At 37.9% G+C, this 23,601-nt stretch overlaps 3 protein-coding genes across 3 annotated transcripts in view; 1 reads left to right on the top strand and 2 right to left on the bottom strand.

The window, feature by feature from the left end:
- Positions 1–1,178: 1,178 nt before the first annotated feature.
- On the bottom strand, positions 1,179–5,503 carry Sps1 (inactive selenide, water dikinase). Its single transcript, XM_089869192.1, has 7 exons — positions 5,262–5,503; positions 4,955–5,097; positions 4,782–4,885; positions 2,964–3,226; positions 2,396–2,586; positions 2,111–2,323; positions 1,179–2,025 (listed from the first exon to the last, which is right to left on the bottom strand). The coding sequence occupies exons 2-7, from the start codon at positions 4,971–4,973 to the stop codon at positions 1,841–1,843; spliced, it is 975 nt and encodes a 324-aa protein (XP_089725318.1). The 5' UTR covers positions 4,974–5,097; positions 5,262–5,503; the 3' UTR covers positions 1,179–1,840.
- Positions 5,504–5,671: 168 nt separating this feature from the next.
- mahj (LisH and WD40 domain-containing protein mahjong) lies at positions 5,672–14,639 on the top strand. Its single transcript, XM_089869169.1, has 22 exons — positions 5,672–5,888; positions 6,215–6,512; positions 6,605–6,718; positions 6,799–6,936; positions 7,018–7,224; positions 7,786–8,082; positions 8,855–9,193; positions 9,252–9,464; positions 9,771–10,160; positions 10,227–10,346; positions 10,432–10,926; positions 11,012–11,167; positions 11,237–11,478; positions 11,547–11,751; positions 11,818–11,889; positions 11,966–12,190; positions 12,278–12,511; positions 12,936–13,029; positions 13,100–13,272; positions 13,773–13,862; positions 13,955–14,054; positions 14,144–14,639. The coding sequence occupies exons 2-22, from the start codon at positions 6,264–6,266 to the stop codon at positions 14,299–14,301; spliced, it is 4,311 nt and encodes a 1,436-aa protein (XP_089725295.1). The 5' UTR covers positions 5,672–5,888; positions 6,215–6,263; the 3' UTR covers positions 14,302–14,639.
- Positions 14,640–15,070: 431 nt separating this feature from the next.
- The window catches only part of LOC149691736 (uncharacterized), a 57,011-nt gene continuing 48,480 nt past the window's right edge, over positions 15,071–23,601 (bottom strand). Inside the window, exon 7 of the mRNA XM_089869166.1 lies at positions 15,071–23,540. Within this exon, the coding sequence (XP_089725292.1) occupies positions 17,506–23,540 (6,035 nt within the window). The 3' untranslated portion in view covers positions 15,071–17,505. The remainder of the gene's footprint in view (positions 23,541–23,601) is intronic.

Here is a 23,601-nt window from a genome sequence, read left to right as displayed (position 1 = left end):
ATCTAGGCATAATTTTCAAATATTTCCTTTCAGTATTTCACTATGCAAATAAAAATACTACAAAACAGACCATTTGAACTCTAAAACCCATAATTTTGTAGATCATATCGTGATTGGTCAAGGCTTAACGTCTATATTAAAATTTCATATTTTACCCTTATAAATTTAAGAAAATCCACATTACCTGCACTATGATGATAAGTATCCATTAAGTCACAAAATTAAGCCGTTTAATCTAATAAAAACTGTCTATAAACTGTAAATTAGTTTATTACCAAAAGTTGCCGAACTGGGCACCATAACAAAATGGCGGAATCAAAGAGAAAGTTCAAATCGGTTCAAAGTTGCACCAACGCCTCCTCCAGCCAATAGCGTCATACTGTGAATTCCCGCCATATTTCAAAGCAGGGAAAGCGCCAAATCTCCAAACACGTGGTCTCTTTGTCTTACTTTGTTCAGCTGTTTCTCAATTTCGATTTCCTTCAATACTTTTCGTATAAAAATAGGTTAAAATCAATGAGATAGAATATATATATATATGGTTAAAATATCGTTTTCTTTTCAAAATTAATATTGTTTTCTTCCAAAGTAAATTAAAATTGATTTCTTTTTAAAATAAGCCTAAAACAGGGTTTTCTTTTTAAAATAAGTCTAAAACACGGTTTTCTTTTAAAAATAAGCCTAAAACACGTTTTTCTTTTTAAAATAAGCCTAAAACACGTTTTTATTTTTAAAATAAGCCTAAAACACATTTTTCTTTTTAAAATAAGCCTAAAACACGGTTTTCTTTTTAAAATAAGCCTAAAACACGGTTTTCTTTTTAAAATAAGCCTAAAACACCGTTTTCTTTATAATATAAGGCTAAAACACCGCTTTCTTTTTAAAATAAGCCTAAAACACCGCTTTCTTTTTAAAATAAGCCTAAAACACCGTTTTCTTTTTAAAATAAGCCTAAAACGCCGTTTTCTTTTTAAAATAAGCCTAAAACGCCGTTTTCTTTTTAAAATAAGCATAAAACGCCGTTTTCTTTATAAAATAAGCCTTAAACACAGTTTTCTTTATAAAATGAGCCTAAGACACCATTTTCTTTATAAAATAAGCCTAAAACACCGTTTTCTTTTTAAAATAAGCCTAAAAATGTATTAAAAATAAATAAACAAAAACAATCCAGACAAAAATAGATTCAATGAAATTGTTTAATCATACTTTGACAAAACAATTGAGGAAGGGCAATAGTTACATTACAGCCGCGTATTTCAGTTGGGTTAGTTTTCGTTTTGAACAAAATTGACCGGCCCAACATCACATTGCAGACTTAATGAGAAAAATTAAACCTTAAATCTTCCCCGGCGCCTATCTGATCTGATCAACTTGTAGATACAATTAATTATGTAAAAATGAGTAGTAGTAGTAGAGTGATAGAGAAAACAAAAACAGATGAAAAAGAAAAGAAAAAAGTGTGTGATTTATCTAAAAATAATCTATCATGATTTTTTTAATCCCAAGAAAATATAGAAAATTAAAATTTTCATTTAAACTTTCTATAATATCTTGGAATGAAATGACCGGAGAAAAAAACTACAATTTAAATTGTTAAAAACTGTTAGTGTTAGCATTAACTACTTATTCTTTTTCTAAGTTGGGGGAAAAAAAACTAAAACTGTAAACTAGAAATCATGATAACTTATTTTTAAACGTTTGTTTCGAGAAATTTGTTTCTTTTGTTGTTTTTTTAAATGGAATGCGAAGAAAAAACCCTATCAAGTCTTATCATAAGATCGTGATCGTTCCCAATAAGTTTTTAGTATAAAGTTTCCAAAGCACTCTCGATTGTCAGAGGCTACCAAAGTTCACCATCTTTTTCTTTAGACGGAACCTCAATAACTCTAGGTTTGTCAATGATTCGAGCCGTTCGATTTCCTTTCTCTACAATTCCAATAATCCAAGCTTGGTAACCTTCTTGCTTTTCAATGTCTTTGCAGAAAGCGGCAGCTTGCTCTCGAGGTAGACAAATTAAAAGGCCACCTTAATAAACAAACATAGAAGAAAAGTAGTTGAATTAGGGTTAAGGGACCCCCCCCCCCCACCCAAATTTTTCAGGGAATTTTACCCGACGTTTCTGGACAGTGACCCTGCATTAACTGGAACATATTCCCGCACGCCTTGGCTACGGCAGCCATCTTTGCAATAACTGGCAAATTGTGAATAACAAAAGAGACTTCATTCTTTTGAATGTTTGCTAAATTCTGGGCGTGGCCTAAAAGACCAAAGCCAGTTACGTCTGTTGACCCATGGGCATTAAACTTGTGCATCAATCGAGCGGCTACAATTAAATATCAGTAACTTATAATAGTTCAAACCAGTTATAAATTAAACTTTGAAGTAATTGACATACTAGTCCTATTCAATCTGGCCATACTGTCCTGCGCCCTATGGTAGGCCTTTTTTACATCGTCTTCCGTTACAACTAGCCTAATTCTGTTCCATCTTTCCGGAATTTCTAACCAAGCATGCGCACTAACCGCTACTTGGGTACCCAATGGTTTAGTAAGCACCAAAACATCTCCAACAACCGCATTGTCTGGGCTACATTTTTTGAAAACATCTTTACCGTTAACTCTTAAGTTTTTAATTTTACTAAAGCAGGGTTCGTACGAAATTTTTACATTGAAAATCCCTGACCTTTTCAGGTTATCCCTGACCAAATGTTGCCTATATCCCTGACCATTTTAAGGTGTTTACCAGAGTTAACTTCATCACACCTGGCTCATATTTAGCATTGCATGAAGAATGGTTTGATATAACAAATAAAATCCCTGACATATCCCTGACTTTTTAAGAAAATGTTTTAAATCCCAGACTTATCCCTGACTTTTTCCCCTATTTTCCATATCCCTGACTTATCCAGGATATCCAGGTTCCGTACGAACCCTGTAAAGTGGGGGTTTAGAAAGACGACCTACACTATGAATTCATTAGGTTGACAAACGCTGGTGGCAACACCACCAATTAAAATCCAAGGATTGAGAACAGTTTGTCCTCCAGTTACTTGAGTTCCGGCGGAATAAGCGCAATCTTTAAATCCTTTCATCATGAGTGGAATCACAACGTCTCTTTCTTTTTCAGTTAGTTTGCTACTGACTCCCAACAGCATTAACATATTATCGCATTCCGTAATTCCCATCGCGTACAAATCACTCAAAACATTAGCGCAGGCAATCTTGCCCTAAGTAAGTAATTATTTCAGTTTTATTTCTTTCTTTGAAGTTTCCAAACTTTAACAGGGAGGGTTCATACAATTTTTGGAAACCCAAATTCCCCAACTCCCCCCATGTATTTTCAGTTGTAAGGACACCTAGTATAACTCCTGGTGGGGTTTTTTATTGGAGCAATAACTATGGGAGATGTCACTTTTTATTGGAGCAACCCTTTATTAGAAATTACCCTGAGTTTCACCCGAAACTTATTTAAAATTCCCCCGAGTTTTCCCCGTATTTTATTTAAAATTACCCCAAGTTTTCCCCGTATTTTATTTAAAATTACCCCAAGTTTTCCCCGTATTTTATTTAAAATTACCCCAAGTTTTATTTAAAATTACCCCAAGTTTTACCCGAATTTTATTTAAAATTACCCCAAGTTTTATTTAAAATTACCCCAAGTTTTACCCGAATTTTATTTAAAATTACCCCAAGTTTTATTTAAAATTACCCCAAGTTTTACCCGAATTTTATTTAAAATTACCCCAAGTTTTATTTAAAATTACCCCAAGTTTTATTTAAAATTACCCCAAGTTTTATTTAAAATTACCCCAAGTTTTATTTAAAATTACCCCAAGTTTTATTTAAAATTACCCCAAGTTTTATTTAAAATTACCCCAAGTTTCACCCGAATTTTATTTAAAATTACCCCAAGTTTCACCCGAATTTTATTTAAAAATTACCCCAAGTTTCACCCGAATTTTATTTAAAAATTACCCTTAGTAGTCCCTGAATTCAATTAAAAATTACCCTTAGTAGTCCCTGAATTCAATTAAAAATTACCCTTAGTAGTCCCTGAATTCAATTAAAAATGACCCTTAGTTGTCCCTGAATTCAATTAAAAATGACCCTTAGTTGTCCCTGAATTCAATTAAAAATGATCCTTAGTTGTCCCTGAATTCAATTAAAAATGACCCTTAGTTGTCCCTGAATTCAATTAAAAATGACCCTTAGTTGTCCCTGAATTCAATTAAAAATGACCCTGAGTTTCCCCATAATTTTATAAAACTACCCCGAGTTTTCCATAAATTTTCAGTCAACAATTTATTTCCCTGACATTTTCTGCTTTTCCAGGTTTGTATGAACCCTGATTTTAAATAAAGGGAGGATAAAATTGAGAGTAGGAAATGCTCCCCATGATCTTTTAATAGCTAAAATAAAGTCATAATTCTAAGGCATTCTGAAATTTCTTGGCAAGAATAAAATAATTTTAGAATTTGAATAAATTAAATAAATTTAACTTCTCATTAATATGCAAAACTAAACATCAGATAAGCTTATCTAAAATCCTGGCTGTTACCAGACAAGCCTAAAACATTAAACTGCCAATGGAAAGCCTTTAAACTCCTCTCTACCTCTACCAGGGGAGGAGCTATAAACCCAAGTGAGGGGGTGGGGTGTGGGTGGGGAGGGGAATAGGAAGAGCAATTCCAGTCATCAAACATGGCTACTCTCTCTTACAAAGTACGCCATGGCGTTTCAGCCTCCCTTTATCATGAAATGTAAAGGGCGAGTAGTATTAACCATTATATAGGGATCTTCAACCAAGGGATAAAAAAAATCGGTAGTCTGAATGAGGGATAGTCCCCCATGGCGTAATGGGGTGACACTGCAATCCATGCCAATGCCTGATTCCAAAAAATAAATATTAAATAAAAACGGACTTGAAAATGATAATTAAAATTAATGGCACTTGCCCATTTTGGGCAGAAGCATAAATTGCTCCTCTTGTCCATTGTCGGTGTCCTGGGTCAGTCCCTCCAAGAGTTTCAAGAGAACCTCCTGGGGGACCTTACACCCTCATCCACGCAAATCTGCAAACTTGGAAAGGCGGAAAGAGCTGGAAAAGAAAGAATTAAAATATTAAAATATTGGCGGTAAAATAAAATCCGAAAGATAATAAAAATCGATTTTCAGGCGCAACTTTAAATTCTAGGCTTAAAAAACGCCCCGTAATGCTAAGCTAGAAAAAACGTTAGTACAATTACGCGACAGCTTCTTTACCTATCGAGATCATGGGAGGCTGGGTCGAAGGGCCGGCGTACGTTCAAATTTGTTGAATTGTTGGTTTCCAATTCAAGTTCGACGGCTTGTTGAGCTGCTACGGGTTCCATATTTTCGGCAGTAAATCGAATTAACGACAATTAACTTGACAATGACACTTTAAAACTCGATAAATTGCGAACGGGAATCGGGCAGGTTCTTCCTTCGTCCTCTCTTTGTCTAAAAATGGCGTCGAGCGGTACTTTTGCGACTTTACCAAAAAATTTCCATTGGACGGTTTGTATCACGTGACCAAATAGATAAAATAGGCCCAGAGAAAGGAACACGCTGTAAGCCGAAATTACGCGCCTTTTTCTCTAGCTTTACCGCCCTTTTCAATACAAAAGAATTTATGCCGACGGTAGGCCTTGAAAATAAAAAACAAGTTGAAGTAGACAAACAATGCGTGGTTTTATGAGATACAACGTGCTTTCGAGTTTCGACTTTCGTAAATTTACAATTCCTAATTTTCCCAGCAAATTTAATTTATATCAAATACAATTAACCCTTAACCCCCAGTGTGAATTAATTGTTTTTATCGTTTTATTAAATTTATATATTTTGTTTTTCACTTTCAAAGTTTATTAGGTAGGAATTAAATTTTATTTTAATGATTTTCCATTAAGCCTTGGCAGTTAGTTTATAGGGTAATGGCAGCCCTCTGCCTTCGACTGTATTAAGCTCTATGGGGAAATAACTTGGGGTGCCATTAGTCTATAATGAAATTTATGACGAACGAACGATCCAGGCAGCGGCTTTTGGCCTATAAAGGGGGAGGGGGGTAGAAGTTAGTACGAACTACGAGGCCCAGGAAGTGTCTTTCATTCCCCCCTTTATTATGTCTGGCATACGTTTTAATTTTAACTGGAATAAACTTTAAATTATTTAAAAAACAACTTTTTTTTTGATTTTAGAAGATTAAGTGGCGGATAAGGTGAAATTAACCATCTGTTATTGGATGAGATGGCTGCGATAGATTCTACTGCCCAGTTAACTGAACTTTTAGAAAAATGGGAAAAAGAAACTCCAAATATCAATGAAGTTATCAAGCTGTTAACCAGCATCGCGGAATTAATTGAAAAAGAAACAGAAGCTTATTTAAAAATGGACCCAGATCCATTTGATGATAGACATCCTAGTCGAGCTCATCCCGATTGTTCCTTTGGTCATGTGTTGAAATTATTATTTAAAAACGATGACTTTATGAATAAGGTAAAGCTCTTTTATATAATATATATAATAAAATTAAGCTAGAAATTAATTTATCAAAATCATAATTATTTACACCATTTATTATTTATAAGTTGGTAAACAATTATGTTTTACATCGAGAAAATCGGGATTTAAACACCGTTGCGTGTAGATTATTGTTGGATATATGCCCAGGATTAGAAACATCGGTAGTTTTTCAAGACACTGTATGTTAATTAATTAATTAAAACATAAAATAAAACAAATTAAAATTTAAAATCTAAACTGTTAAATATTAATATTTAAGGAAGGATTAGTCCAAAAGTTATTTCAATGGGCTGAAAATGCCAAAGAACCGCTTCAATCTTACTCCGTGGGTTTATTAGCGGCTGCCATGGAAGTTCAAGACATTGCTGCTAATTTTAGGGAGCAGAACTCTCATCTTGTATGATTGTCTATTAATTAAGTTAATTTATATTTAAAAGTACTTAACTGTATTTAAAATATTATAAAAAAAAAAAAAAAGGTACCAGTCATGTTAAAAAGACTTAGAAAACTTGCTCAGCAAGACAATCTTGATCCCATCAAAGAAACGCCATCGGGAGATCATGTTATAGAAAGACCATTTGCTCACTTAAATGGCAATGGCAACAAAAGTAAACCAGAAAATAATACTTCAGAAGAGCCAATATTATTAGCAAAAACACCAGAAAAAAGAAAAACCCCTACAAGGGTAACTAACTTAACTAGTAATTTTTAGAGAAATTTATTTAGACATTTTTGATAATATCAGAAGTATATAATACTTCTCTTCGAGAGAAGTGTACAAGCACAAAGCGGGGTAAGTGTAACGTCATTCTTCCCAACATCAGAATTAACATTTAGAGCAAGGTTACTAAACCGAATCACATACGCGATAAATAGTTCCCTCATCATTACTCTATTAGCGCATTTAAATATTTGGCAAGACGCATGCATGCGCTTGTGCATTTTTGTCCCAGCCGCGTCAAGACAATCAAGGTTTGTGGGATGATTGCTGGGGATTTAGTGCCAAACAACTATAGAATTCACCTTACGGTGCGAGAGTTACCCATTTGTAGTTTGATAAGCGGGAAAGCAAACTAAAAGGTGAACACTGAGCCTGGGAAGAATGACGTTACATAACTAAAGCATTAAGAGGATACAGAGTGGCATCCTTCTTCTATTATCCCCTTCTGATAATATCTAATAATAACTAATTTTTAAAGAAAATTGTTTAGATATTTTTGTATAATATCTTATTTTATTCTTATAGCGTCAATCTCTGTCTCCTGCTAGAGCGGGAAATCTTGTTTTACCACCACCTTTACCAGCGAGTGAATGTTCAAATAGTAGTTGGGCTGAATTAGAACCTTACATGTTTGGTTCATACCAAATGCATCCGTTAACTAAGATAATGCAACAGCGTTTTGTCTTACAATATTTGACTCCCATGGGAGAATATCAAGAGGTTCTGAGTTACGTTTACGAGCATAATGCTCTCTCATTGATTTTGCATTTTATTAACTTGAAAGAAAATCACGATGTCAGATTGGCTTTTGAAGCTCTGAAGGTACATTGTTAAAGTCACCCTAATATAACGTTATACCTTAATTAAAAGAAAGGCCTTTTTCTAAATAAATGATCTCTTATTACAAAATAATTAGTATTTTATTAGTCTTAAAACAAAATAAAATCGAGGACTACTGCGCCATTGCTTTAGTGCAGGGCGTCTGCTAAATCGAACCTACCTTACCCTTACCTTTCTCAGTCCAAGGTTCATGGGGGGAGGATGTGAAATCTTAGAGAAATGGGCACGCTAACTGTGGAACAGGTTGGGTCTGGTGGGACGCTAGAAATGGGGGAGGAATAGTCGGAAAAATGGCGGCCAGTTTTCCCAGACCAAGGTTCATGGGGGGAGGATGTGAAATCTTAGAGAAATAGGCGCGCTAACTGTGGAACAGGTTGGGTCCGGTGGGACGCTAGAAATGGGGGAGGAATAGTCGGAAAAATGGCGGCCGGTCTAGGTGATTCGTCTGAAGTAGATTTCCCACCATTTTTCCGAGTATTCCTCCCCCATTTCTAGCGTCCCACCGAACCTAAACTGCTCCACAGTTAGCGCGCCTATTTTTCTTAGATTTCGTCATGCTTGCTCAGCCTGTGAGAATTCAACCAATCCTGTAGGGGTAAGGGGTTCTGGATAGCAGACGCCACTAAACCAATGGCGCAGTAGTCCTTCCTTTTATATTAAAAAAAGGCCGTTCTTTTAAGGTATAATGTTATGTTACCTTAACTTTTCCTTTAAAAAAGATGATTTTTGTTGTAAATGAATATTTTCTTTATAGTACTTAGCGGCTTTACTTTGCCATAAGAAGTTTGCTATTGAATTTGTGAATATGGGAGGATTGCAAAGACTGTTGCAAGTATACAGGCCTTCCATCGCCGCTACTGGCGTTTCCATGTGCCTGTATTACTTGGCTTATAACGAAGATGCCATGGAAAGGGTTTGTTTATTGCCCCAACACATCTTATCGGATCTAGTCAGATATTCCCTGTGGTTGATGGAATGCTCGCACGATTCCAGTAGATGTCATGCCACGATGTTTTTTGGTTTTACCTTTGGATTTAAAGTCATCTTAGACCTTTTTGATGCCCAGGATGGCTTAAGAAAGTTGTTTAATATGGTATAAAGAGAAAGGTTTATCTCCTAAAAGAAGTATATTAACATTAATCTTCCTGTAGATGAGCACATTGGACATTTTTGTCGTTGATTCCGTCGCTCAGGTTACTTTGAGCGATGATCAAGTCTTTTCGAGTCGCCAAACAGCCCGCCATGTTGCTGTGGCTTTAAAAAGATACTACGAAGCTCATTTATCAACAAAGGCGGAACAACTTAGGCGAACTCACGCTAGAAATCAAGGTGCATCTCCTAATCCAACTACACCACCTTATAAAGTATGAAATTAAATTAATTAATTAGCCTTATTCCTGATCAGCGCCATCTACCCATAGCGGTGACTTTGAGAACTACTGTAATCGGCAAGCCAATCAGATGTCGCTAAAATCTGGTGACGTCATTTTTGGTAAGGCCCGAGAGTGCCAGTCAGTGACGTCACCAGATTTTAGCGACATCTGATTGGCTTGCCGCTTACAGTAGTTCTCAAAGTCGCCGCTATGGGTAGGTGGCGCTGATCAGGAATAAGGCTAATTAACCTTCCTTAATCGTAAAATATTAATTTAAAACTTATCCTTCAACAAAAGGCTACAAGATTCAGCAGCGAAACTGTTCTAGAAAATGTCGAAACTCTCTTAGAATTAATGCCACTTAGAGTTAAATGGGATCCGGTTGATGAACTTTTAAAATTAGGTGGTGTCCCTCTTCTCTTGAAACTCGTGGCAATGTCCTATGATTGGAACTATTCCGGGCGCGCTGATACAGTCAGATCAGCCCTTGATGTTTTGACAGTTTGCTCCGTCACCCCTAAAACGCAAACAGCCCTTTGCGATAGTGTTCAAGTCATGGAAAATCAGAATACAGTCGGAATGAGTATTGTTCTGGCGGCAGCGGAAGGTGAAATAGTTTCAGATCCTGAAGTTCAAAGAGCAGCTTTGAATGTTATAATTAATTGCGCGTGTGGTCCTATGTCTAGAGTAAGATATTATTAGCGTCTGTTTTTAAAATAAGATTAAATTTAACTCGCTTAATTTAAATTTAAGTTGGGAGGTACAGTGGCGCGAGTAAATGGAAGTACAGCAAAGAAAAAATCCTCTATGAAAAGTGGTGAAGATCTCTTAAGCAAAATGTGGAATTGCATTAGATCTAATAATGGAATTATGGTTAGGGACTTTCTATTCAAGCTAATTAAGAACTTGTTTTAATTAAAACTAAATAACGACTTTAAATTTTAATTTTTTCTATTAGATTCTGTTGAATTTGTTATCAGTTAAAACTCCCATAACTGACGCGGACTCGATAAGAGCCCTGGCTTGTAAAGCCCTTTGCGGTTTAGCAAGATGCGATACTGTCAAACAAATTATCAGCAAATTACCCTTATTTTCTTCTGGCCAATTACAAGTCTTAATGAGAGAACCCGTTCTTCAAGATAAAAGACACGAACACATTAAATTCTGTAAACACGGCATAGAACTAATGGAAAGAGTTACCGGTGCACCTTTAACTACCGGAATTGAATCGTCGATTTCTAAAATAAATAAGGCGGAAGTTGTTGCTCAGACTAGGATAATTTTCCATGAGAAGGAGCTATTGCAATTAATACACCATCATTTAGTCAATAAAGGGTTAAACGAAGCCGCGGCGATTTTACAGAGGGAAGCCAGCTTGCCCACGGTTCCTAGGAACTTATTTGGGGCGGGGCAAGCTGCAAGATCTATTACTGGGACGCCACCAACTAAAATCGTAAGAGGTTTTACGTTAAAGCTAATTACTTTATATAGCCCAAAAGTAATTGTGAAAACGCTAAGTTTAATTTACTTCTTCACAGTCGCGTCCAATTACAACTTGCGCCGCGCATAATACAATATCTAGCCAAGCAGTATCATCTCCTTCCAGTACAGTTGCGAGTAATAATAACGTACCCCAAACCTCATCAGTCTCTCCAAATTTAGGCCACATTAGAATTAATCTATCTAAACCTCAGGTAGCTTAATAATTAATTATGTTCCTTAACTTAATTATAGTTTCTGTGATTCTTACTTAACCCGTTTAGAATCAGTTGAGAAGCAACAAAATAACCGCGTTACAAAAAACTCAAAGTTGTTCCGGCAATTACCAACAATCTCCGGTGTTAAAGAAACAACCTTTAAACAATCTTGCCTTAAAAAATGTCGCAGGAAACTTTCCTACACAGTCTAGTATCACTCTGGATTCGATAGTCACGGAATATTTGAGAAAACAACACGCGCTCTGTAAAAACCCAGTTGTGACGTGTCCACCTTTTGATCTCTTTGTGTAAGGACTACAATTTGTCCCCAACACTTAGTATTAAGTAATTATAATTGTAACACTTACCTTCGCAGGCCTCATCAGTGTCCAGAACCTCAGTTTAGAAACGTGGCACCAGTCAATATAGCTGCCAGAATACAAAGGCGGGAGATATCACCGAGACACGGCGGTTATGATGGTGCTAGATTAAACAGGAAATTTATTTATAGTCGATTTAGACCAGTTAGGACTTACCGAGACTCTGAAGGATCTAGTAGTTTCACGTGTTGTGCCTTTTCGGTAAACTTCTTGGTCCTCTTTCCGTGGCAGAATTTGTACTGATCCTAATTTTACTCTTATATATAGACCTGTGACCAGTTTATATTCTTAGGAACGTTAGCGGGAGAGCTTAAGGCTTATAACATTCATACTGGAAATGTAATAGATTTGTTTCAAGTAGTTTAATATTAATTTTAAACTAATTTATGTCCCGATTGTAATTAAAAAAAAAAAGGAGGAAACTACTTATAATTGTCACGAGTCGGAAGTAACACATTGCCAACCATCAAGAGACGGTAACGCGCTTTTAACTTCGTCAGCGTGGAGGAGGCCTTTGTCCGCTTTATGGTCATTTACGGAAGTATTTGAAATGAAACATTCTTTTGAGGAAGATTATTACGTCGAGTTTAGCAAACATTCTCAAGATAGAATTATCGGAACCAAATATGAGACTGCTAATGTATGAATTAATTAATTCTCTCGTTAGGTATTTTCTTATTATATAAGAGATGTGTAATTAATTGTTTTTTGGCCTATTTTTTTTTAGATCTACGATACTCTAACCGGTCAAAAAATAACTGTTTTAAGAGACCCTGAATTGTCGAATAATTACACGAAAAACCGCGCCACATTTGACCCGACTGACGAACTTGTCTTATCCGATGGTGTATTATGGGATGTTAGGTTTAGTCGACCCATTCACAAATTTGACAAATTTAATTCGCATATTAATGGAATATTTCATCCTAATGGATTAGAAATTATTTCAAATTCTGAAATTGTAAGAGGTTTATAAAAAGGATTTCTATGGATATCTTTAGGAAGACATACAGGCTATTAGGAATCAATGTGTTACATCATGGCTACATTCACTTTCACTCAACATATCTAGGCGGGTTTTCTGGGAAGAGCGAGCTAGACTTATCACTATTAATGACGAATTTTACCTGGCGAATTTATAATCTATTAAGCCGCGCGGTGCATCTTGCTTGCGCGTCTAGCAACTCGCCTGCGCGTCTAGCAACTAGCCTGCGCGTCTAGCAACTCGCCTGCGCGTCTAGCAACTCGCAATTACGAGGCGTGACGCGATAGTAAGTTCTCAAGCCCCGCCCACAAAACCTGCATAGAAATTAACATGGGAGATGTATTGATTCCTATTAGCTGTATGCATTCCTGATATCATACTAATGACGTGCGATTTGTAGTGGGACTTGCGAACATTTCATCTTCTTCATACAGTACCAGCCCTAGACCAATGTCAAATTACTTTTACAAAAATGGGGGATGTCATGTATGGAGGTATGTTAATAAGCGCCTAAAATTAATTAAAATGATTAGGATCTTTTAATTAATATTAACCTACCTGTAGCCATGCTGGAAGAAGACGAGGAAGCTGATGAAGATCAACTGAAATCTCAATATGGCTCTTCCTTCCGAACATTTGACGGAACTGATTATTCTAGCATAGCTACCATTGATATCAAAAAGAATATATTTGATTTAGCTACAGATAGAACCGATTGTTTCTTAGCTATAGTAGAAGTAAGTTAAAAATTAATTTTAATTAATTATAATGTTAATTAACTTAATTAATTTTGTAATTAATTATGTTAATTAACTTAATTAATTTGTAATTAATTATAATGTTAATTAACTTAATTAATTTTGTAATTAATTATAATGTTAATTAACTTAATTAATTTTGTAATTAATTATAATGTTAATTAACTTAATTAATTTTGTAATTAATTATAATGTTAATTAACTTAATTAATTTTGTAATTAATTATAATGTTAATTAACTTAATTAATTTGTAATTATAATGTTAATTAACTTAATTAATCTTGTAATTAATTATAATGTTAATTAACTTAATTAATTTTGTAATTAATTATAATGTTAATTAACTTAATTAATCTTGTAATTAATTATAATGTTAATTAACTTAATTAATCTTGTAATTAATTATAATGTTAATTAACTTAATTAATCTTGTAATTAATTATAATGTTAATTAACTTAATTTGGTTTTGCGTTTTAGCAAAGTCAAATGAACCAGAACTCCATGAGTAGTTCGGAATCAGTTTGTAGATTATACGAAGTTGGTAGGAAAAGAGAAGGAGATGATGAGGTAAGTTAATTAATTACATAATTATTAATTAGTGTTTTCTAATTTTAGTTACGTCACTGTAATTAACCATAACCACTTATTTCTTCTTTTAGGACAATGATGATGACGAAGAAGAGGAAGAAGAATCAGATGATGATGATGATGATATGGATGAAACCGAGGATGATGCTGATGACGTCATTGATATTACTGGTAAATTATTTAATAATTAATAAACAAGTTTTAATTAGAAGATTAATGGGATTAGAATTAATAATTAGTGAATTATTTACGTGTTATAGGAGAAGCGGAGGAAAATGATAGTGATAACAATGACGCTGTTGAAGATAATAATGATGACATAGATGAGTTGGATTTGGATATGTCAGATTATACTTCGTATTCCGATACAGATGATGACGACGATGATCAAATACTATTTGCGTTAAATAGTATTTAAATACTAAAGATGAAATGGAATTAAATAATTATTATGATTTTGATTTCAATGCAAAATAAATATTGTCACTTTTGTTTTAAAAGTGGAAGGAGAAAAACTTTTTAAGGTTTTAAAACCGAATTTGAATTGAATGCAAAAGAATTGAAAATATTATTTACCTTAATTTCTATAAACCCCTATAACTCTTCCATATTTTTTAGGAAGAAATAAAAATGGCTTCTATTTACCCCTGAAAAGCCAAATTTTTTGTACAGAATTGTTGTTTCTCTCATGAAATTGTGCTTTTATACAAAAACAAACTAAAAAAAAATGAAATAAAAAATGTTTGATTACTTTGACAGAGACTCTTTTTTTTTTAAATCAATAGTCTTTTATTTTGTCGTTAGGCCTAAAATGTTGTCTGGTAATAGTTTTTAATTTAATTAACCTTCGAAAATGAAGAATACGCTTCAAATTCGTTAAGCCTTGGTGACCAAATTTTGATCTAATAGGGACACGTGGTCGGTGACAGGCAGCCATACTTGGCCACCAATTAAAACAAAGAAATGTTAGGCCTAAAATCGTTTCCAATAGTTTATATTCGGAATTTAATTAACCAACCAAAGTTGGAGAAAAAGATACACTTCATGATCTTTTTAAATATTTTAAGCCTTGGTGATGGGGAAAAAAGTTTTCCCGCCAAATTTAATTTTGAATGTTCTACCCAACACGTGGTAGTTGAAAAAACAAAGAAATGTTAGGCCTAAAACCGTTTCCGGTAATAGGTAACTTATAATCGGAATTTAATTAACCAACCAAAGTTCGAGAAAAAGATACACTTTCATCATGATCTTTTTGAATTTTTTAAGCCTTGGTGATGGGGAAAAGAGTTTTCCCGCCAAATTTAATTTTGAATGTTCTAATGACACGTGGTAGTTGACAACAAAGAAGTATTAGGCCTAAAATTTTGCGAAATATTAGTATTTAACATTAATCTTTTTAAGTTGGAAGTTTTAACTAATTTCTATTAATAAGTTATTTGTATTTAAATAAGGCACTTTCTGAAATATTATGCGTGATTTGACATTAAAGGTTCCATATCCTTTTCTTTCACGTAGTTTTCCATTAAAAAAGAAAAGAAAATTAAATTAAATTCTTTGCGGTAGAAAACAAAAATTTAAATGCTTATTTTTTCACTCCATAGACGCGTTTAAATTTAAACGGCCAATTAACTAAATAATAATTATCAAAGCTGTTCGTGTCCTCTGTGCCTGTGCGAAACAGAAGTGGTTAGTGGTCACTCACGACTCTCGTGGCGATCTTTTTCATTAATTATTACCCATTTGTTTTTTTTAGTATCTTACATAATTATGTACAGATAATACCTTATAAATTGGATTGCGTATTTTGAAGAATAATTTAAATTTGATTTTGATTTGATTTTTTTTTTTAGAGTTACTTTCGAGGAGGTGGCCGTTGTAGGTTATCAGCGGGAGGCGACAGACCGATGGTACAGGTAAAAACAGGTGTTTCATCCCATCTTACCACCGTCTCTTGACCAGGAGTTAACTTCAAGGTCACCGTTGCTAAAGAGAACAATTTAATTTTGCTACTAATGTCGTTTGTTGTTGTTTATTTGTTTGTCTGTTTGTTTGAATGAAGATAAAATTAGTCCTAAAAGGGGGAAACTTTCGAATTTTTGGTGTTTTCTTTTAAATTTTTTTTGAAAGTTTAAAATTTATACGAAATTTAAAATTTATTTGGGTAGTGGCCTTTAATTATCGAGGAACTTTCTTTGGTTTTTTTTAATTAATGTTTAAAGGTCATAGGTGAGTCAACTTTTTCAAATATTTTTTTAAAAAGAGCATTAGGATGTTTTTAATATTTAAAAGTGTTTTATCGTAATTAGTTTATTGTTAAAACGTTTTAGTTAACCTTAAATTTAATAAAACGAAAAAATAAATTAAAATAGGGGGAGGGGGGTACGACAAAAAAGGGGGGGGTAAATAAGGGTTGAAATAATTTAGTGGTTAATTAAAAGAATTAACAACAAAATATATAAACCTTTTTCTTAATAATAATTAAAGGGCGATAATTAATTAAGTTTAATTATGGCGCTTTTAATTAATTATTACTATTGATATATAAGCTATTTACGAACTAAAAATAAAACACACAATTTACACTATTAACACAGCCTCCAACCGGGTTATAATTAAAAACAACTTAATTATTAATTTTGCAAATCCGATTAATATTAAATATTTTGGGGATTTTGCAAAAACAACTTTTGCGTTCGTTAGTTAACTGTTCTCAAAATTGAAAAAAAAAAATTAAAAATGACTAAATTGTTTTAGTTAAAAGGGAAACACAGCCATAAGATAAGCATTGCGATTGCTATTGTAAAATTCATGCAAAATTTCGGTAATTTAACGGGTTTAATGTTAAAATTAATTCTTCGACGTGGTGAGAATTTGGTTTGATTTCTTTTGATAAAAATTAATTAGGGGGGGGGGGTAATATTATTTTTTGTGGTACCCGTATTTATATTTTTAAAATATAAAACTTTCCCGAAAAGTTAAACGGGCCTAATTATGGTTTGTTTTGGGGGGTGAAAATTAAAATTGGCAGTTGGGTATATTTTCTAAACTAAAATGTCAAAGACATTATCATATATCAATGATAATTTAACCTTTGACTTCCCCCTAACCCCTTTTATTATCAAAGGCACTTTAACCCTTGCTTGAGTGTTAGTATTAACATTAATATTAATATTAAGAAACATATAGATCACAAGAACATCGAAACGTACTTTTTTTGTCTATAACGCATTTTAGATTTTTAACACAGAATGCTCTATATATTTTTGATAAAGATTTAAGGTGGATTATAATAATTTTTTTTTCTAGCGGACTAAAATGAATTATAGACAATCACAGTTTCTGACACATACTTGGGGGGGAATTTAAGGAGGCAATGTGAGATGATAGTTGACACGAAACTCGCACTAATAACAGCAACAATAGACAAGATGCTTTGGCACCATGCATTTTATATTTTCTCGTTCGAGAGCGCCCGGATTTGTAGAAAAAACACCACAAAATATCACAGATAAAAACTTAAAAACATTCTCTCATTTTTTCGGTTTTCTATTTTTTCGTTTTTGCGTGTGTGTTCTCGAGGTTTCGCGAGGTTTAAAACCTTTTTGGTTTTTCTCTCTCTAGTTTATTCGCTCGAAAGTATAGCTTCTTTTGGCTTGATCATAGTGATATTATTGGCCGTAGAGAGAAGAGTTACATCGAAATCGCCGTCATTATTATTGTCGTTAAGCGTAGAAGAAGTGGTAGAAGGTTTAATTTGCTCGGAAGATCCATTCCGAACGATGGAAGAAGAAGAGCCGCTACTTTGCCTAGAACGGGTCTCTTCACGAACGACAAACTGTGGTTCGACCAAAGAACGACGTCTGACTTTGGGTTCCTGGTCCTTGATGGATCCAGTTTCCTCGGACTGTACGGTCGTCGAGACAATTCCGTCTACGAGGCTACGAGAAGAGAAAACGGGACTCCTAGGGGTGACGGTCGGGCTATAGAAGGAGAAGGAGGTACGGGAAGAGCGTCGAGATTCGCTCAAGTCCGGAACCGTATCGATGACGGATGGTTCTCGATAAGATCGACTACTGGGTTGGGAATCTTTTCTGGATTGTTGGTTCCATAAGGAGCCCGTCGGTTTCTCGTACCACGCCGATGACGCGAGTTCGCTTCCGCTAGCTCGACCGACACTGGATGAACTTCCGTTGGGGGTTGATTTCTGAGAGTTTCTTCGAGAGGGTAGCGGCGGTTTCGAGGCCCATAGACCGTCGTCGGAAAGGTAATTGTCTTCGTACAGGTTGTAAGACGAGTTCGAGTCGGATTTTCGCAACCAGCTTGATTCTTCTAAATTGGCCGATGATCTTTTCTCGGGAGTGGCGGTCTTTGACGCGCGTCGATTGGCTCGCCTAATCAAGGGACTCGAGTACGGATCGTCCGCTAGGATAGAGTCGGTTTTGGGGTCGCTAAAACGAGACCATAGTCCGCCACCGACGCTGCCGCGAATATCTTGCATGGAGTAATCGAGTGGGTTAGTGTCCTGGTAAACGAAACTGCGCCTCTTAGGCCGATCTTCGTTAAAACGCGAGTAGAAGCTCTTGCGTAGGATCCTCTCGCTAACCGATTCTTCTTCGTAGCCGGTTTTGCTAGCGCGACGCGCCGCCTTCTCTTTGGAGGAATCTAAACTGTCTGGCGTCAAAGTGCCGTCGGAAGCAGCCTCGTCTTGATGGTGGTAGCGGTGATTTTTCTCGCCGTTTAATTTGTGAGCGTGACCGTTTTGACCGTTTAGTCCGTATCCGTGATGATGTCCATTTAGTTTCGTGACGACGGGTATAATAATTTCGGGCGATTCTTCGGGGATTTTGCGAGTGATTTTTTCGACAACGTACTCTTCCGAGTGTTCGGATCGATCCAATTCGTCGTTGCAGTCGTCGTCATGGTCATTGTCAATTACGGTTTTGGTGGCCACGTTTCTTTCCAGCGGTAGGTTAGTTTCCATCATGCAGCATGCATCGCGTTCTGTTTCAGCGGGAGTACTGGAGGCAGAGTTACAAGCCTTACCTCTTTTAGGGGTAGAGCTTCCGCCGCTAGCGTCGGCCGCTTCGTTGGCACCCCGAGAACCTTCTTCCGGCTCCGCTCGGGGGCCTGATTCCGGTGGAACTGTTCCGCCTCTTTCGGCCGCTACTCTCTGGGCTTCTCGGTCTCCATCCTCGGCCAACAACGAAGATCCCGAATACTGATTATGTTGGAGTCTTTGCGACATAACGTTGCGGTAACCCCGATTCTTCAACGCTTCTAGCAATGAACTCCCACCACCGTCTTGAAAATCGGAGCTCCAAAGAGGAGATACTGGTCTCTCTTGATTCCAAAGGCCCGGACCTTCCGCCGCCACTCCTCCCGACCAAACTGGAGACTCTCTGGACGATTCGGATGGACCGTTGAAAGACACCCTCATTCGAAGAACTGGGGTTCTCGGTCCTCCTCCGACCCTAGGTGTAGTCACCGGAGTTTCCATTTCAAGCGAACCGTCAGGATTTGTAACTATTTCGACGTGAGTTGGATTACCACTCGAAGAACGTGTGAAGGTAGCCGAGCCTTGAGATGTCGCGCGAGTCATTTTAGGCGGTTTCTCCGCCACCGGAGGATCGTTCAAAGTACCGGCGCTACCGAAATCGTAATGGTCACGGAGCGAGGGATCTTGCGGCGGGTTACGCGGGTTGCCACTTACTTGAACCTCGGAAATAGTGCGGAACATAGGAGAGCGACTCGAGACTCTGTCCCTGGAGGTGGGCCCGCTATCTGGGAAGCTCGGCCTTTCGTCGAAATCGGCCAATTTGTCGCTGGAAGAGCGGCTGTACCTCGTGAATCCGCTTTTCGGTCTTGGAAGACCTTCGTACAGCGAGGAAAATTCAGGCATATCTCTCAGCAAGGATCGGGTAGTCCAAGAGTAAACATCCGGTTCGATAAGGTCTTCCGGGTTGGTTTCGAGCCAGTGTTCTACGCGCCTTCGACGGTTGTCCGATAATCCCTCTGGTCCGTGTCTGGAACGGTCCAATAGATCGGGTCCGCTTCTGGTAGATTGAGGAGTAGAAGGAGATTCACCACCCTCCTTGGATAAAGACTCTCTGTATCTCTGAAAACCCTTGGGTCGTCCGCTTGAGTAAAATGACCCTCGGTCAGTGGCGGTATCGGGTGAATCGATGGGTGAAGAGTATTTAGCGCCATGGTCCGAAGTGTATCCGTCCCAACTGCTACCAACTCCACTTTCTCTAACGCTATCGTCAAAAACATCTCGACCTAGTCTTTCTCGGGAGCCCCACGAGTTCATTCTCTGGTGGTAAGTCTTTGGTTCGCTTCTTGTTGAATCTTGCCTTCGAGGTGGATCCGCGACGAACCGCAGTACGCTTTCTCTGGGTGACGAAGAGGTGCGATCTCGACTAGTTGATCGGTTCATGGTATTATATCCGCTGGCTCCTGATTTGGAATCTGATCTTCCTCGTAAATCTCTCGGGCGAGAAGACTCATCGCGGTCTCGGCTTAAGGATCTGGAGAAACTGCCTTGACGATGTCGGTCCTTGAAGGATCTTAAATGATCGTTGAAATTCAAATGCATGGCCTTCATGAAATTCGTTAGCCCCTGCGAGCCGTAGGATATCGGGTGTGATCCATCAAAGTGAAAGTCGAAGTCGTCTTCATTGTCCGATGATTCCCTGTCGGTTGAATGGCCAGCCGCTAACTTCTCAGCTCGAGTCCAATCTCTGGAAGGCCTAGTAGTTGTTCGGTCCGATTTGGGTCTTCTAAGCGATTCCCTTCGTCGATCGCGTCGAAGTGAATCTTTGGCGAAACGACTAAAGGCCGAGTTCATCTTTAATAAGTTTCCGAAGACGGAATCTCCGGTCCAACTATCAAAGATATCGTCGAATACGTCGTTCGAACCGGAGGAGCTTTGACTATCGGAGTGTCTCAACGGCGATGTCTCTTTCAGCTTTTTATCGAATTTTCTTTCGGGAATAACTGGAGTCTGGTTCGTGGTAACTTTGGTTTTCTTCTCGACTTTAGTCCAAGTACCATCGGGTTTGGGTTCGGTATAGACTTCACCAGTTTCAGTGATGGTTGAGCCATCTTTTGTGAAGGTGAACTTCTTGTAACTTCTGGTAATAGGAGCTGGACCAGTTCCGCCGTCGCTATCTTGACTGGTTTGCGACGTGTAGGAATGATTCTCTTCGGCGGCACCTTCGGGCGACAAACGTTTCAAGCTTTCTTCTACTTCAGTCCTCCAACTGTTCATGTCCGATTCGATACTGGATGATAAGACTGATCGCTTCAGCTTGGAATTGGAATTACTGGAAGACGGCGTCATGGGCGCACCCCATATAGTTTCCTCTCTGGCGTTCTTGTTGTTCGGTTCCTTCTTATCATTGGCTTTCTTGCCCAGAGTGATTTCGGCTTTGCTTTCGACGTTGGCAACATTATCTTTCGAATACGGTTTGGGTATTTTGAAATAAGAAGAGGCGTTCCCTTGAGACGTTGGAGTGGACACCAGAGACGCCGGTGGTGTACCGCATTGAGAACCGGCGTCAGAATCCATAGAACTTTGTTGCGATAATTTTCTTTCTGCTAATCTCGCTCTGGCCAATGTTTTCTTCAGGATACTCTTAGCCGCGATTTTCTTTTCTTCTTCCGTTTCTTCACTCGGCTTGGCTTCGGTAGAAATTTGATCGCTAGACGTTTTAACATCTTCCTTAACAGTCTCAGCCGACTCTACATCCTTCTTTACTTCCGGTTTCACCGTATTTTCCGCTTCCGTTGTAACGGGCGGAATGTCTCGCGCTTCGGTTTCTTTCGAATCGTCTTGCTTTTCCTTATCATCGTCGCTGACTTTGACGGTCGTTACGGTGTCCTTGGCCTCTTCAGTATTCGTAGAGGTCTTTTCTTTGTCTTCCGGAACTTCAGTGTCGACTTTAGACGATGCTTTATCGTCTTTTGGTGGTGTTGTTTCGGTCGTTTTCTTGGTAGTCGCGGGCGAAGGTGTCGGCTTCGTTTTTACTTCGAAAGCCTTCTTGGCGTCAGAGACAGATCTAATAGGAATCACTAGTTTTTTAGGTGTTTCGGGAGCAATTTTTGGTGATGGTGTGTTTGCGGTTGGTTCTAAGAATCTGGGCATAACTAATTTCCCGGGTTTTCTGGCCGCGCCAATGGCAGCTGGTTTCGTCTCAAGGGGCTTCTTTTCCGGTGACGTTTCGGACCTTTTTCTGATTAAAATTCTACCCGGGGTCGTTCCAGACTTCTTGATTTCTTTCTTCTCAGTAGATTCGCCAGCATCTTTGGGTGAGATAGTTTTAGGAGGACTTTCGGTAGATTTAGTAACAGTTCTGCTAGGACTCGCTGAGGTTTTAGTACTTCTACTGGGGCTCTCTGACGCTTTCGTGGTTCTAGTAGGACTTTCAGACGATTTGATACTTCTACTTGGGCTTTCAGACGTTTTTGTGGTCCTACTTGGACTCTCTGATGTTTTCGTTTTGGCTGGGCTCTCAGCTTTAACTGTCTTTGAAGGACTTTGAGATTTGTTGCCTTTAACTGGACTCCTGCTTTTCGCTGGACTTTCCGCTCGTTGGTTAAGCTTCAGTGGACTCTCCGCCCTCGTTTTAGATGGACTTTCGGATCTTTTTGGTGGTGGAGTAGTGTCCGTTTCTGCCTTTTCAGCGGCTTTCTTAGCGGATGAAGAGACAATTTTTCTTTTGACTTTCTTTTCTTTGGTCGCTGTGCCGTCTCCCGTTTCGGTTGCTTTTTTGACTACCTTCTTTTTAGCCGGTTCCTTCTTCACGGTTTCCGTTTCATCCGTCTTTGCCTGTTGTTCTTCTTCTTCTTTGGGTTTCTCAGTCGGTACCACTTCGGGTGGAGTAGGTTCAATATGTTTGACTGGTTCAGGTTCTGGAGTTTTTTCGTGATCAACTTCAGCCATGACTTGATCGACGGCGGTGAGAGTATCCGTTTTAGTGATCTGAGTGATTGGTTCGACTTCTTCGTCTGTTCTTTTGGCAGACGACGACGCCGTGTCAGGAGATAGAGTTGATACGCCAACAAAATTCTTTTTGGAAGCCGCCAATGAGTCACTTTTCTTGGGTTTCTTGCTCTTGTGGGCGATACTGGACACTCGGACCATACTTCCATCAAAGGATTTCTCCGCTGGCCTCTTGATGCATTGACCTTCCAGAGCAGCGGCCAAATCGGCGGAAAGGAACTCTTCATCGGAGGCATCGTGGTGTTCTTGATGGAAAATGTCATCGGGGTTTTCGCTGGAGACATTCATCTCGCTAGCCATTCCTCCGCTGACGTAGGCGAAACTATTGGAAGACATTTCGCCATTTTCTTCGTGACTTCCGGGGGCTTCTTCGCAACTGTCCTCGACCCCGGATGAGACATTAGCGCCTTCAGCCACCGTCGGGGTGGTGAAGGAAGGTTTGAATTTGTTGCCGGCAACGGGAGGAGGCGAAACTGGCGCCAGGGCTAGGAGAAGGTCCAAGCGAACTGGGGTCAAGTTAGCCGTGTCTTCCGCCACTTGTAACAGCGAATGTTCGTAACCGGTATTGACCCACCAATCGGAACATATATCGATAATCGTGGCTCGTTTTGTAGGGTTAACAGTAAGTAGTCGTCGAATCAGACCCGTAGCTTCTGTTGAAGACAAAATGAAGGAAAAAACGATGGGCTCAACGAAAATCCGATATAAAACAGA

Source organism: Phalangium opilio, unplaced genomic scaffold, assembly GCF_054372755.1.
Source record: "Phalangium opilio isolate 3A_F unplaced genomic scaffold, DU_Popi_V2 ptg000025l_1, whole genome shotgun sequence".
Lineage (NCBI taxonomy): Eukaryota > Metazoa > Arthropoda > Arachnida > Opiliones > Phalangiidae > Phalangium > Phalangium opilio.
The sequence above is the reverse complement of the archived record's forward strand: the minus strand, read 5'-3'. Positions and strand labels throughout refer to the sequence as shown.